Source organism: Pseudonaja textilis, chromosome 16, assembly GCF_049901715.1.
Source record: "Pseudonaja textilis isolate UNSWEBS1 chromosome 16, rPseTex1.2, whole genome shotgun sequence".
Classification (NCBI taxonomy): domain Eukaryota; kingdom Metazoa; phylum Chordata; class Lepidosauria; order Squamata; family Elapidae; genus Pseudonaja; species Pseudonaja textilis.
In genome coordinates this window covers 8,398,590-8,413,896 of record NC_142005.1, presented here as the reverse complement: position 1 = coordinate 8,413,896, position 15,307 = coordinate 8,398,590, and the positions used below count along the sequence as shown (strand labels likewise).

Genomic DNA, 15,307 nt, shown 5'->3' with positions numbered 1-15,307 from the left:
GTGTCCTTCCATTCCAGCTTATTCAACCCTGACCTCAGCTCAGCCAACAAGGCTGGACTTGAACTCGAAGTTTGCAAGGAGATTGCAACTTCAAAGCTGGCGTGCAATAAGAAGAGGGGGCCCAGCCTTGCCCCTTGGCAGACAACCCCCCCCCAAACCCCCCCACTAACTGTTCCACCCCTTCAAAGCAAGGAATTGGGGTCCGGTTCGAAAAAAACACCACCCTTTGTTTTGGGGTGGGCGCTGAGCCCTGAATCAACCTCATTGCTGGTCTCCAACAAGTCGCACCCCCCCCCCCACAACCCACTCGGGCAAACTGAGGTTACTCCAGCAGCCCACCCCCCCTCCCTGTTTCCTCTCCCTGCCCCAGAGGCCGGGTTAGGGAAGGAGGAGGAGGGATCAGCCGGCAACAGAAAAGATCGGAGCAGGAAATCTGTGGGTCTTTTCATCTGTGGGCAGCATCCAGGCAGAGACCTGACCCTCTTACGCACAGTGAGTGATTTCTTGGGGTGGTGCGGGGACTCGAACACCGGGTAGTCCTTTCCTTCTGGGGGGAGGGTGTGTGTGTGGGGGGAGAATTGGGGCATCCTTTCCAAAGATGGTGGGGTGTTTTTTGTGGGGTTTTTTGGCCTGGGCTGCACCTGGGTGTTTCTGCGTTGCCCCATAACTGGGGTGGATAGGTGATGCATTTGGGGAGGGTCGTGTTCTCTCCAGATTGTGGGGAGGGGGATGAGGTCAGCTCCTGAATTAAGGGGTGCCTATTTCAGCAAGTGTGAGAGGGCCTGGGGGGGGGGTGTCCGCCTCCCTGTTTTTTTTACACTTTTTGCACAGATTTGTGGCCAAAGGTGAGCAGAATCTCGCCCTGAGTGGATCGTGTGGCTTATGAAATCCCACAATTGTGTTTTATTTTTGGACTTATTGATAAGTTGCCTTCCCCCCCCTGGAACAAAAGGCAGCCGACTTTATGTTTCCTCTTCTGTTTCCCCACCACCCTGCTTGTAACAACAACAACAACCCTGTGAGTTAGGCCGGGCAGAGAAAGGGGAGGGAACTTAAGGGGACATCTAAACCAGCCCTCTGGCTGGGGATTCAGAAGGGGTTTGAGTCCAGCAGCCTATTTTCTGACAAGGGAGCTGTGGTGGGAGCTTCATCCCTGGAAGCTTTCAAGAAGAAACTGTGGACTTGCCGTCGGTCTGAAACGGTGTAGGGTCTCCTGCTTGGGTAGGGCACGGGGGGTTGGACTAGATGACCTCCAAGGTCCCTTTCCGACTCTTTTGTTATTATTCTGGGATTCAGAAATGGTGGGAGCTTTTCCAAGAAGAGCCACCTGGACTTGCCTTCGCTCCGAAACGGTGTGTGTGGGGGGGTGTCTCCATGCTTCCTTGGGGGAGCGGGGGGGGGGGTTGGACTAGATGACCTCCAAAGATCCCTTCCGACTCCCTTTTAATCTGCTTCTGTTCTTTCCCTCTCCGGTTTCCCACCCCCCACCCCCACCCACCCACCCCTGAGCCTCATGTTCCGGTCTCGGAGAGCCAGCTTGGTGCAACGGCTCTGGAGGCTGCGCTGCCTAACGCCCGGCCCGGACGACCCCCACGGCGGCTTGAAACCCGCGGCTCACGCGCTCTTCAAGAAGCTGAAAGACAAGGAGTTGGAGCTGCTTCTGCAGGCGGTGGAGAGCCAGGGAGAATCGGGCTGCTTTTGGGTCGAAGCCCGTGGCGGGAAAGCCGGCCCGTCGGCTTCGCTGCTCCTCTGCCGCCTCTACCGCTGGCCGGACCTCCGGCAACCCCATGAGGTCAAGAGGCTGTGCCTTTGCAAGAGCGCCGGGGGCGAGGCGAGGGGTCTCCATTGCTGCAACCCTCACCACCTTAGCCGCCTCGCTCTCCCCGGTGGGTATATGGGGGAGGAGGCGGGGTGGGGTAGTAGAGAGGTGCTGGACCTAAGGCAGGGATGCGCGCACACACACACACACACACACACACACACACACACAGTGCAAGGAACCGAGAAGGTCAGGCAGGCGTTGCTGATGGAGAAGGGTGCGCAGCTTCGCTCGGAATGAACCCCCAGATGTGGGAGGGTTGGGGTCCTAGGTTAGGGGATCCTCGGACCACCCTGAGAAATGGCCGTTTGGTTGTTAGGGTGGTTTGTTTGTTCGTTTGTTTTTAAAAATATATATATTTAATGTATGGCATCTACAGAGGTCATGAGATCACGGAGGTACGAATTCGGTTTAAATAAAGCATCCGCAAATCTCTATCGATCATCCATCCGTCTATCACAGAGGGTCTTCCAAACTTGGCAACTTTAAGAATTAGGGTCGTCAACTCCCAGAGGAGTTCTTGAAGTCTACAGGTCTTAAAGTTGCCAAGTTTGGGCACCCCTGATTGATCTGTCTGTCTGTCTGTCTGTCTGTCTGTCCATCTATCCATCCATCCATCTATCTACCCACCCATCCATCCATTATCTATCTATCTATCTATCCATCCATCCATCTATCTACCCACCCATCCATCCATTATCTATCTATCTATCTATCTATCTATCTATCTATCTATCTATCTATCTATCTATCTAATCTAATGTATAAAAAAGGATACTTGCTCCCAAGTATCATAATTTTCTACTTATTCTAGTTTTCCATCTTCAGGGGTTGGACTAGAAGGCCTCCAAGGTCCCTTCTATTTATATCATTATCTATCTATCTATCTATCTATCTATCTATCTATCTATCTATCTATCTATCTATCTATCTATTTTCCTTGCTGCCTTTTCTTCCTCTCTCCCTTCCCTATCTCCATCTATTTATTTTCATATTCTCTCTCTCTAGCTAATCTATCCATCTTTTCCTTCCTTTTTCCTCCCTTCCTCTCCCTTTCCTATCTCCATCTATTTTATAATCTGTCAGTTTGTCTATCTCTATCTTCTATATATCTATCTATCTACCTACCTACCTATCATTCTCTCTCTACCATTCTATCTCTCTATCTCTATCATTCTATCTATCATTCTATCTCTATCTCTCTATCATTCTCTCTCTCTGTCTGTCTGTCTGTCTGTCTGTCTATCTATCTATCTATCTATCTATCTATCTATCTATCTATCTATCTATCTATCTATCTATCCATCCATCCATCCATCCATCCACCTATTTATCTATCTACCCTATCTATCTATCTATCTATCTATCTATCTATCTATCTATCTATCTATCTATCTATCTATCTATCTATCTATCTATCTATCTATCATATACAGACAATTGACTGTTCAAAGTTACAATAGCATTAAAAAAAGCGACTTAGGCCCATTTTTCATACTTATGGCCGTTCCAGCATCCTTAAAATTCGGATGCTCAGCCACTGACTCCTACTTATGACGCTCGCAGCAATCACCGGGAAATCACGTGATTCCTTTTTTGCCTGCCTTCTGACAAGCCAAGTCAAGAGAGAAAGCCAGGTTCCCTTAACCCGGTGACTAGCTTAACAACTGCCGTGATTTGCAAAATGGGGGCAAAGCTGACCACAGCTGTCTCGCTTAACGGCAGAAATTTGGGGCTCCGTTGTGGTTGTGAATTGAGGACTGCCTGCCCTTTCGAAACTCCTCACGTGGTTTTCCTTCTGCCCGGCCCTTTTTCACAGACACTCCGCCGCCGCCGTATTGCAAAATCTCGCCTTTTTCTGCGCCCCTGAAGTGCGCTAACGTTTTGGAAAACAACTGCAAAGGATGGCAAGGTAGGTAAAGAACGAGGGGTGGGTGGGTGGGTGGGCTTCGTCCTTGGGGGTGGGGGTGTGGGGGGCAGTTTGGTCACACAGTGGGGTTGTTTTTAAGTCACAGCTGACGCAGAAAAGGGTGCTGGGGTGATTGGCAGCCTTTCCTGCCCGCGAAGGACAATCGGATCAGTGGAAGGGCTTTTTCTCTGGAAGTTGTGGCTTTTCCGTCGCTGGAGGGGGGTGTTCGTCCTCCCCCACCCAAGAAGAGGCTGGACATTTGCCAGAAATGATATAAGGGTCTCCCACTTGGGGAGGGGGTTGGACTAGAAGACCTCTAAGTTCCCCCCCCAACTGTGTTATTCAGTGGGATTTGTACGTTTGGTAGGAAAGAAAGAAAAAGGAAAGAAAGAAAGACAGAGGAAAGAAAGAAAGAGAGAGAAAGAAAGAAACAAAGAAAGAAACAAAGAAAGAAACAAAGAAAGAAACAAGGAGGCAGGGGGGTTGGTCTAGAAGGCCTCTAAGGTCCCTTCCAACTCCGTTATTCTGAAGAGCGAAAGGGAAGGAAGGAAGGAAGAAAAAGGAAAGAGAAGGAAAGAAAAAAAGAGGAAGAAAGAAAGGAAGGAGGGAAAGCAGGAAGGAAGGGGACAAAGGAATAAGGAAAGGAATGAAGAAGAAAGAAAGAGAAAGAAAGAAAGAAAGAAAGAAAGAAAGAAAGAAAGAAAGAAAGAAAGAAAGAAAGAAAGAAAGAAAGAAAGAAAGAAAGAAAGAAAGGACATAGAAACAGGTGGGTTGGACTAGAAGATCAAGGTCCAACTCTGTTATTCTGAAGAAAGGAAAGAAAGAAAAAGGAAGGAAGAAGGAAAGAAAGAAAAGGAAAGAAAAAATGAAAGAGAAAGAAAGAAGGAAAGAAACAGGGAGGCAGGGGTTTAGATCTAGAAGACCACTGAGGTCCCCTCCAACTGTTTTTCTGTTGAAAGAGAGAGAGAGAGAAAGAGAGAGAAGAAGGAAAAAAGGAGGGTGGGGGGAGGCAGGCGGGTTAGACTAGAAGACCTCCAAGGCCCCTTCCCACTCTCTTATTCCATCATTATTATTATTATTATCCACACAGGCCTTTAGACGGGATCCAAAGAAATATTTTTTTTGGGGGGCGGGAATGAATTTTATTTTCCTATTTCCAGAGGGTCAGCTTCCTCTTCCTCCCTTCTCCCGCCCACCCACCCACCCCCCCTTCCAAGCTGCGGGGCACAGAGGGGAGAGAGAGAGAGAGAGAGAGAGGAAGGATTAGAGGCCACCTTTGTTTTGCCTGGGCGGGCCACGTTTGGTGGATTGTCCTAGAGAAGGGAAGGCACCAGGAAGTCCACGTTGGAGGCGGCTAGTTTCCTCCTTCCTTCTCCTAGAGACGGCCAGACGGACGGCTGTTTATTTCTAACAAGAGGAAGTGGCGGGGAGACACAGAGAGAGAGACACAGAGAGAGGGAGAGAGAGAGAGAGATGAGAGAGAGAGAGAGATGGAGAGAGAGAGAGAGACACAGAGAGAGGAAGAGAGAGAGATGAGAGAGAGAGATGAAACAGAGAAAGAGATGAGAGAAAGATGAGAGAGAGAGAGAGATGAGAGAGAAAGAGATGAGAGAGAGAGATGAAACAGAAAGAAAGATGAGAGAAAGATGAGAGAGAGAGAGAGAGAGAGAGATGAGAAAGAGAGAAAGACGGAGTGAGAGAGAGAGAAAGAGGCTAAATAGTCCTTGACGTACAAAAAATATTTGTTTGGATCCCGTCTAACGTCCTGTGTGGATAATAATAATGATGGAATAAGAGATTGGAGGTCTTTTAGTCTAACCTGCCTGTCTTCCCCTCTCTCCCTCCATCTCTCCTTCCTTCCTTCCTTCCTTCCTTCCTTCCTTCCTTCCTTCCTTCCTTCCTTCCTCCCCCCCCTCTCTTCTCTTTCTCTATTTATCTATTCCAGGGGTCTTCAAACGTGACGAGTTTAAGACTTGTGGACTTCAACTACCAGAATTCCTCCCCCTCCAGTCCTGTTAGCTCAGGAATTCTGGGAGTTGAAGTCCGCAAGTCTTAAAACTTGCCACGTTTGAAGACCCTTGGGTTCAACCCATTGTCCCACTAGTTTGCAAAGGGTTGCGAAAACAGAACTCCCCTTTTTTTCAAGCGCCGTTGTAAAACCGTTGCAAGCTGAAGACTATTTGTCAACCCGGTTCGTCCCCTTCTCTCCCGCAGACACGACCCTTTCCCGCTGCTCCCTGAGAGACGGCTACTGGTGCAAACTGGCTTACTGGGAGTATCGCCACCGTGTGGGGAGGCTCTACCCGGTGCACGGAGATTACGTCTGCGTTTTCTCCAACCTCCCCAACGGCAACGGACTCTGCCTGGGCCAGCTGTCATCCCAAAACCGCAGCCCGGCTGTCCGGAGAACACAGGCTAAAATCGGACGGGGTTTGTTGCTCAGCCAAGAAGCCAGCGGGGTCTGGGCTTGTAACCGAAGCGAGCACCCCCTCTTCGTCTGTTCCCCCACTCTGGGGACCGGGGGGAGCTCCGCCCCTCCGGTTCACAAAATCCTCCCCGGTTACTCCATCAAGGTCTTCGATTACGACCGGGCCACGCACCTGGCGAGCAGACGCCCGGTCACCGGCGAGGGGCCCCACGATGGGCACACGATCCGGATCAGTTTCGGTAAAGGTTGGGGTGTGTCTTACACCCGCCGGTTCATTACTTCTTGCCCGTGTTGGCTGGAAGTGCTGCTGAACGCCCCGAGATGAAGCAGTTGTGCGTGAAGTGCGGAGGGAAGTAACGACAACGCAACGGTGGGGTGTTGTGGGAACGCACACTGCACCCCAAACGTAGATCATTCGGCGAGGCGAGAAGCTAAATTTCCTTCGCCGGAAAGCTCTTCCAGCTTTCAGGGGCTCTCTGCTTTCCCCCCTGTCTTCTGAAGTACCTATTGCTTTTGTGACCTAAATGCAGGCAGTTCTCAACTTACGACCAGAACATCCGTCAGTAAGCAAGGCGGTTGCTCCGTGAGATGCACCCAATTTTATTTTATTTTTTGTTGCTAGCCAAATCACTGCCGTCGCTAAGGCAGTCATGCAGCTGTGGAGCGAAACCGTCTTCCCACATTTTCTTTCTTTGGCGAGAGCCAACGGGGACAGGGGTTAAAGACATGGCTGCCGTTGTTAAGTGGATCGTAAGGTTGGAAAGCAAGTCCAGCGACTCCCCGCAGTGGTTCAAATCCGGCTTTCGACTCGACTCGTCGGAAAAGTCACCCAAAGTCGTAAATGCGAGTCAGTTGCCAAGTCAGTTTTAATTGTGATCCCATGAGAGGCCTTGTAATTTTTCACGGTCATTAAACGGATGGTCGTAAGTTTGAGAACTGCCTGTACGTGGTCCCAGCACAGTAGCTAACTTGATATGAGAATTCACCCCGCCTTCTTCCTTCTGGAGCTGAATGTTGAAACTGAAGGAGAAAAAAGTCACGTTTTAGGGGGGACGACGAAAGATAAGAACGCTTGGAAAGACGGCGGGAAATCGATCGGTTGAAAAATGTAAAAACGTTCGCATTTATGGATGGAAAGTTTGTTAAGTTGCTGTGGGGTTTGAGAAGTTGTGGAGTTTGGAGAAGAGTTAAAGATGTCTGTGTTAGGACATAAGGAATATTTAGGACTGCGTTTTCCTTCTGTATTTCTTTGAGATTAAATTGCTTTTTTTTAAAAAAAAAAGAATTTTGTGGTTCTTGTGAAAGAAAAACCGATTTTTTTTACTGTGTTTCCCCAAAAATAAGACCCTGTCATTCAGGCTGGTGCTTTCGGCTTCGTGCCAGTGCAAGCAGTGTGTGATCGGAGCTGCCGCCTCTCTATAAATACTGGTGGTGGGGGCTGGTGTGCTGGGCTGGTTGGCTGCGCTGCTGCCTCTTGATTGGTTGATGGAGTTGATGTTGATATAACGGGCTGTGTGATGGCCTTGTGAGTTTCGTTGTGAAGATATCCTGGCTCTTGTGCTTTAATCTCCTGGGTCGTTTGTGTTTTGATCTCTTTTCCATTATATATTATATATAATATATATATATATATATATATATATATATGTATATATAGGTAGGGCAGCTCCACATTCACCCCAATCCCCATCCTAGCTTAATTTTTACCCGTCCACTCTGGATCTTAATTAGGGCTTATTTTGGGTGCACGTGTAAAAAAAATCAAGCTAAGTCTTACTTTCAGGGTAGGTCATATTTTCTGCACAGGGTAATATACTGCCGCTAAACAGGACCGTTCTTAAGTGAGTTTGCCCCCCATTTTACCTCCTCTGTTGTTAAAGGGATTGAGGCAGTTGTTCATCACACAGCTGTGAGATTAAGTGAACGTGGCTTCCCCATTGGCTCGTCCGAAGGTCACGAAAGGGGACCATGTAACCCTGGAGATGCTGCACCGGTCGTAAGTGTGAAAAAAAACCAGTCGTAAGTCACTTTTTTTTTCAGTGCCGTCGTAACTTCAAACAGTTACTAAATGAACCCATTGTAAGTCAAGGACTACCTGTAATATAAGTGCAAATCATTTTTTTTTTCATATACTGCACTGAAAATCTTAAAATTCAAATGCACGGATGCCAACGTCTATTCTAAATATTAAATATTCTCATCCAGGAAACTGTTCCAATAGTTTTACAATTATCCAGCATTCCTGAGCATGCACAGAGTGCTTGCCAACCGGGTCTTTTCTCCTGCTTGTTTGGCTGAATCAGTCTCCTGTGCTTTGCAAGTTTGTCAGTTTTACAATTGGAAAGGCAGAGAAACCCGAGGGATGTTTGGCAGGCTCCTGAGCATGCACAAAGTGCAATTCTTCTCCTCCATAGTGCAAACAGTGTTCAGATTCCAAATTTGGGTTTTTTTTTAAAGTGGGGGGAGTTCAGGAGTCACTAGAGATCATAGACAAATAAATAGGTTTTTAGTGCACAAAACCTGGAATTTTTGCAGACCTGCCAGCAAAGGGCGCTCTCGCTGCACAAGTGCTGCTAAAAAGAAAACTTCAATTTAATTTCCTACTTAAAATTTGAATTCATTCCTCCATCAGTCTCTTTCTGCTTTTCATCAGTGGTTGCTTGCCAGGCAGATACCCAACAGGTTTTGATATATATCAAGATGTGAAATATATATATTTTTCACATCTTGAGATAAAGGCAGGGCTAAGAACAGTCTGTCCCTTGGCACGGAGTGGAAATTCGTTTACATTATTTGCAAACTTAGATGCTGCATTCAATCAAATGGGCTTGTTTTTAATCCTGGTTGGGTTTTATTTTTGGAGGGGCAGGGCGGAATTACATCTTTGGGTGAACCCAAACTGAATATTTTAGATTACAAAATATCCAGTCCTGGAACTTGAATATTTTTGACTGCAACACTATCCAGTCCCGGGAATTAGGATTGTTTTATAACCCGGGTTTATAAATTGGTTGTGCGACTTGTGTTGCTTCCTCGTGGATCATCAGGGGTTGTTGTTTCCGTGACACACTGCCACTTGTAAACCCCTTTTGTGGCCAGTAAAATGGTTAAACCTCTTTGGCGGCTTCCTATCGGTGTAGAACCAGCCGGAAGCGAATTTAGAAAACCAGCGACCATTCAAAACAAACCATGATTTCCCGCAACGCAACCACCACTCGCAGTTACATTTGAGGTCACGCGTGATTGCAACGGCCCCGTGTGAAAAAAAAGTCGCTCCACGAACGGTTGCCGCTCAGCGGTCAACTGTCCCCGACAGGCCCTCCTTTGGGTCTCCTTGTGGCGTCCCATCCTGTGGAATCGGAAGACAACCCAGCGGGACCCGTCGTGCGAATCTGCCTCCAGCAAGGATCTTAAAGAGAGATCCAGCTAGCTAGCCCAAACTTTGCAGGGGTACACACACACACACACACACACAACCACACCCCAATGCTTTCATCTGGGGTCTGTGATTGACAGCTCGGGAATCCGCCTCTCTGTCTTGCCTGTGGCTTGGCTTGCCTTGCCAACTCAACCCAACTTTCGCTGCAAAATTCAGCCCGGGCGGGTTTAGCAGCTCGGTGAGGAGAATGTATTTGGGGGTTTTGGGGGGGGTGTTTTCCTGTGTGCCAACCACTTCAGACCAGGTGGGGAAGGAAGAGGGGCACAGCCGAGGAGGGCCAGGCTCACCCCAAAAACCACTCCTCCGCCTCCAGATCCCCCAGCCGTCGTTTGTGGCGAGGTGGGGGGTTTGGTTGGTTGTCGTTGGGTTTTTTTTTTTTGCAAAGCAAGTAGCTCAGTGCCCACAGTCTTAACCCACCCCCGGTCTTTGTTCACGGGGCTGAGATTGCAGCCGCGGCAGGATTTGCATTCGCTTCCCAACCCCGGGGGGTTTGGGACGAAACACGGATTCCCAGAGGGGGACCCCCGAAACGGGCTGAACTTTTAAAGCGGATCGTTCCAGATTTTTTTACGAAGGTGACCGACCCTAGAAGGGAGGCTCGAAACGGGTGGGGGGTGCGGGGTAATCAGGGGGGCTAGGTTTGAATTCATGAGGACTAGAAGCTTGGGTCCTTTGGGGAAGGAAGCTGGCATTCTCCAGGAAGGGCAACACCTGGTTCGGAGGAGGAAGAACCATCGGCGGCATTTCTAATTTGAAAGGTTACTTTAGATCTTTAAATTCCACCTGCCTGGGGTAAAAAACCCGCCGGAGAAACCACCCTTATTTTCTGCCGTCACAATGTCTTTTCTCTGGGGAGGAAGAGTGAGGGGGAGAGTTATTAACCAAAGCTCCTGGTGTCCCTGGAACTCCCTGCCTCAGGAAGAAGGAACACTTCAAGCCTCTTGCAAAAGGACTTGTGGAAAAAAACCACCCCTGTTTTTTGTTTTCGTGTTTTTGTTTGTTTTAATAGAGGTTTTGGAATAATACCGCTTCCGTGGGGCTGCTGCCAAGACTTTTTTAAAACTCTTTTTGTTCTCAAGGTTGTCCGGGTGGGATTAACAAAAACCATGAAATAAGAGAATGATAATATTGGCGTTCGCACCCCCCCGCGTAAACTGGGGCCTGAATAGGTTGTGGGTATGAACCCTTGGGATGTGAAAATGGGAACGTAAGATCCATTTGCAGAAGGAAAATCTATCAATCTTATCTCTCTATCTATTCTATCATCTATCTAGGTTATCTACAGTATATATCATCTCTCTCTCTCTCCTAATCTGTCTAAATTTGTAAATATCTATCATCTCTATCAATCTATCAATATTTCTATCCTTCTATCCATCTATTTATCTATCTCTATCCCTCTTAATCTATCTTTATATGTTAGTATCTATCATCTCTCTCTATCCCTCCCAATCTAATTTGTTACTATCTATCATCTCCATCGATCTGTCTATCTTTCTATCACCTATCAATCTATAGCCCTCCTAATCTTTATATGTTAATATCTATCATTTATCTCTTTAACTCTCCTAAACTGTCTTTATTTGTTAATATCTATCTATTATCTATAATTTATCAACCATCTATATCTATCACCTGTCTATCATCTATATCTATCTAATATTTATCACTCAATCTCTATCATCTATTTATTCTTTTCCTCCCTCCCTCCCTCCATCTATCTATCATCTACCTATCAATAGTGCTATCTCTATCCTATCATCCATCCATCCATCCATCCATCATCTACCTATTGATAGTGCTACCTATCTATCCTATCATTATCTATCTATCTATCTATCTATCTATCTATCTATCTATCTATGACTGCCTACCTGCCTGCCTGCCTGCGTATCATCTATCTATCTATCTATCTATCTATCTATCTATCTATCTATCTATCTATCTATCTATCATCTACCTATCAATAGTGCTCTCTCTATCTAACCTATCATCTACCTACCTACCACCATCTACCTATTGATAGTGCTACCTATCTATCCTATCATCTATCTATCTGTCATCTATCTATCTATCTATCTATCTATCATCTACCTATCAATAGTGCTATCTCTCTATCTAACCTATCATCTATCTATCTACCTACCTGCCTACCTACCTACCTATCTCCAATTCCCATTGCTAACCAAGGCAGCTTGCACAGGCAAGAGAAGCGAATGGGTGGAAGGGACCAGGGGCAACCTGGGCGTCCTGATGCCAGCCAGGTGGCCTGAATTGGCTCGTCTTGTGACGCGCGGGGCAAGCCGACACCCGGTTTCCTTGCCCACGCCCCCTCACACAGGTGACTAGGTGGGGCCACACAAGCCGAACCTGTTGGGTTGCAAACCAGGCAGGTGGGGAGAGCAACACCGTGTTCTTCCCTGCTCACCTGGTCTCACCTGAGCCCCACCCGTGTGCAATAGAGGTGGCCTGGGCGCCTCTCTCCTTCCCCTCCCTCCCTTCCCTCTCGGTTGGGTTCCAAGTCACCCCTCCCTCTTCCCAAACTAAAGGAGACCCTTTTGGGGCACCCAAGACCCGTGCAGGGTATAAAAACCCACCAAAGAAATCGCCAGCAGCTTTTTTTAAAGAACATTGGAACAGCCGTTGGTCTGGGATGGTCTAGGGTTTCCTCCCTGAGCAGGGTCGGACTAGATGACCTCTGAGGTCCCTTCCGACTCTGTTATTCTGTATTCTGAGCAGGGGTTCGGACTAGATGATCTCTGAGGTCCATTGCAACTCTGTTATTCTCTATTCTCCCTCCCTCCCTCCCTCCTCCAACACTGAGGGTTTTTAGGAAGTGACCGGACAGCCATTGGGATAGGATTTTCCTGCTTGAGGACGGGGTTGGACTAGATGACCTCTGTGGTCACTTCCGACTCTGTTATTCTCTATTCTCTTCCCTCCCTCCCTCCCTCCCTCCCTCCCTTCTCCAACACCGAGGGTTTTTAAGAAGGGACTGGAAGGGGTCTGAAATGGGATAGGATTTTCCTGCTTGAGGAGGGGGGGTTGGACTAGATGACCTCCAGTGCCCCTTCCAGCTCGTGTTCTTCTGTTGACTCCCTCCCTCCTAGGAATCCCGGAGCCCAACTTTCCCTCTGCTAAATCTTTCCCCCCCCCGTCTGCCTTTCAAAGCCTCACCCACACTTCCCAGAGGGACCCGGGTGAGAATTCTGCCCCCCAGCTATTTGGGATCCTGAGAACAAGGGAGGCGCCCGGGTTCTGCAGCTAAGCCTTCCTTTAAAAAAAAAAAACTGCTGGAAAATGCTCCAGTTTGGGGTGGATTTTTAAAGAGAGGGTTGGGTTTTTTGGTAAGGGTGGGGGGTGTCTCTGAGCTTGGTGGTTTCCTTGCAGGCGTTTCATGACCCGAATAGGTTACATCATCAGTGCTAGAAGGGGAATGCAGTTTGAGGGTGGGGGGAGGAGGAGGAGGAGGAGGAGGAGGAGGAGGAGGAGGAGGAGGAGGAGGAGGAGGAGGAGGAGGAGGAAGGAAGGAAGGAAGGAAGGAAGGAAGGAAGGAAGGAAGGAAGGGGAGGAGGAGGAGGAAGAAGAAGAAGAGGAGGAGGAGGAGGAAGGGGAAGGGGAAGAGGGAGAAGGAGAAGGAGAAGGAGAAGAAGAAGAAGAAGAAGAAGAAGAAGAAGAAGAAGAAGAAGAAGAAGAAGAAGAAGAAGAAGAAGAAGAAGAAGAAGAAGAAGAAGAAGAAGAAGAAGAAGAAGCTCTCTTGCAGACATTTCATGACCCAACTAGGGAACATCATCAGTTCTAGAAGGGGAATGGAGTTTGTGGGAAGGAGGAGGAAGAAGGAGGAAGGAAGAAGAAGGAGGAGGAGGAGGAGCTCTCTTGCAGACATTTCATGACCGAACTAGGGAACATCATCAGTGCTAGAAGGGAGTGGGGGTTTTCTTCTTATACAGCCCCTGATCCTAGAGGGGGGACGGACTGCATTCAAAACCTCTCAAATCAGAAACGAGTTGAGTTAATAAGCAAACTGGGACGTGTGTGTGTGTGTGTGTGTGTGTGTGTGTGTGTGTGTGTGTGTGTGTAAGGAGGGAGGGGGCAGGCTTGTAAAAACACCCCCAAAGGGTCAAACCTCCATACCTCCCCAAGCCCCTCCCCAGTTGAATCTAAGGGGCAGGCTGGACGGGTGGGGGGAGGGAGGCGGGAAATCTATTCCCCCAAAAAGGGGGAGGGGGGCGCAGGGTTGCACGGAGCCTGATGGGGTGGGTAGGTGGGTGGGTGGGAGGAACGCCCTGTCTCTCTCTTCTTCTCCCCCGCCAACCTCCCCCTTCCCCTCCCCCGCCAACCTCCCCTTCCCTCGCGCCCCCCCACGGGAAGTCCTTCTCAGCCCCACCGCCGGCCCGGTTCCGTCATCTTTTCCACTCGCACATCCTCTTCCGCAGCCGGCTGTGATTCAGGCCCTCCCCGCTCCCCCGTCCTTGGAAGTGACCCTCCCCTTCCCCCCACCCCCAAAAGAGCCCTCCCCATCCTGGCCTAGGAGGAGAAAGAAAGGGCTTCCCCCGCTTTCTTTCCCATCTCTGCGCGAAAGGGACCCCAAGAGATCCGCCAAACACCACTTTTTTTTTTCAACGCCTCCTCCCCTCTTACGGCCAGATTTAGGGGCGGGGGCGTCGAAAGGGGAGGGGAGAAGAAAAAAAAAAGCCAGCCCAGGTGCACCACCAATAGGAAGCCGGGGAGATTCCCGCCCCCCCAATGAGAGCCCGGCGGAGGCGGCTGGGCAAGTCGGGCGAGGCCCCGATGGCGAAGCGAGCCCGCGGCCAGGTGAGGCGGCGCTGGGAGGGGCAGGTAAAGGGGCGGAGCTCTGGGGAGGGGGAGGGAGGAGAGAGAGAGAGGGGGAGAGAAAAGGGGGAAGGATTGGCTCTTCCCTCCCTTTCCTGGGAAGGCGGAGGTCGCCTGCGGTCGCCGAGCTTGGAGCGGAGGGGCGGGGGCCCGCGCGGACAGGTGAGTGGGGAGGGGGCGTGGCTAAGAGGACAGGTGAGGCGGGAGGGTGTGTGGGGGAAGAGCGAGAGAGGAAGGAGCGCGCCCGACACTCCGGGAAAGAGACCGGTCGCCGCTGCCAGCTGCAGGAGAGACCCCCCGCCACAGCCCCCTCCAAAGACCCGCTTTGAACCCACAGCCGGCCGGCCGAGCAGGATCCGCCAAGGCGGGGGTGAGTGTCCTCCCCCCACTTTCGGGGCTCCCTCCCACCCACCCTCTCATTGAGGGGGGTTCGTCTCCCTCTTCAACCCAAGAGACCCTTCCCCGCCGCCGCCATCCTCCTCCTCCTCCTCTCCTCCTCCTCCTCCTTCTTCTTCTTCTTCTCCTTCTCCTTCTCCTTCTTCCTCTTCCTCCCCAATCTGCTCTTTTTCACCGAGTTGGAAGGGGGAAGGGACCTCGTAGGACCATCTAGTCCAACCCCCCCCCCACCTTTCCCCCTCTTCCGCCCAAGCAGCCTTTTTCTGACAGATGGCAGCCCAATTCTTTTCCCGAAAGCCTCCAGCTCCCACCGCTTCCCTCCCTTTAGCAGCCAGCGCCCCGGCTGGGGATAATGGGAGAGGCGATCCAGCGCCTCTGGAAGGCGCGGGGGGCACAAGCGGGCAGGCTTCGGCTGCCCCCGCCACTGTTGATATTTGAGGAGGGGTCTCCGCCTCTGGCTTGGGACTCGTTTTATCTCCCTGG

The 15,307-nt window shown here is 49.8% G+C and overlaps 2 protein-coding genes across 4 annotated transcripts in view; both read left to right on the top strand.

The window, feature by feature from the left end:
* Window positions 1-1,477: 1,477 nt before the first annotated feature.
* On the top strand, window positions 1,478-7,441 carry LOC113446699 (SMAD family member 6-like). Its single transcript, XM_026716462.2, has 3 exons — window positions 1,478-1,886; window positions 3,639-3,731; window positions 5,943-7,441. The coding sequence occupies exons 1-3, from the start codon at window positions 1,514-1,516 to the stop codon at window positions 6,479-6,481; spliced, it is 1,005 nt and encodes a 334-aa protein (XP_026572247.1). The 5' UTR covers window positions 1,478-1,513; the 3' UTR covers window positions 6,482-7,441.
* Window positions 7,442-14,309: 6,868 nt separating this feature from the next.
* ZBTB7B (zinc finger and BTB domain containing 7B) overlaps window positions 14,310-15,307 on the top strand; it is a 33,601-nt gene continuing 32,603 nt past the window's right edge. Inside the window, exon 1 of one of the 3 annotated variants that reach the window (XM_087913917.1) lies at window positions 14,310-14,410. The gene's annotated coding sequence lies outside the window, so the exon portion shown is untranslated. Of the gene's footprint in view, window positions 14,411-14,525; window positions 14,591-14,638; window positions 14,799-15,307 lie in introns of those variants that run through there. The other 2 variants (XM_087913916.1, XM_087913914.1) reach the window with 2 other exon arrangements.

Coding starts and splice junctions, on each gene's coding strand:
- LOC113446699 (XM_026716462.2), top strand. CDS start 1,514: ATGTTCCGGTCTCGGAGAGCCAGCTTGGTGCAACGGCTCTGGAGGCTG. Junction 1,887..3,638: donor TAGCCGCCTCGCTCTCCCCG/GTGGGTATATGG, acceptor CCTTTTTCACAG/ACACTCCGCCGCCGCCGTAT. Junction 3,732..5,942: donor CAACTGCAAAGGATGGCAAG/GTAGGTAAAGAA, acceptor TCTCTCCCGCAG/ACACGACCCTTTCCCGCTGC.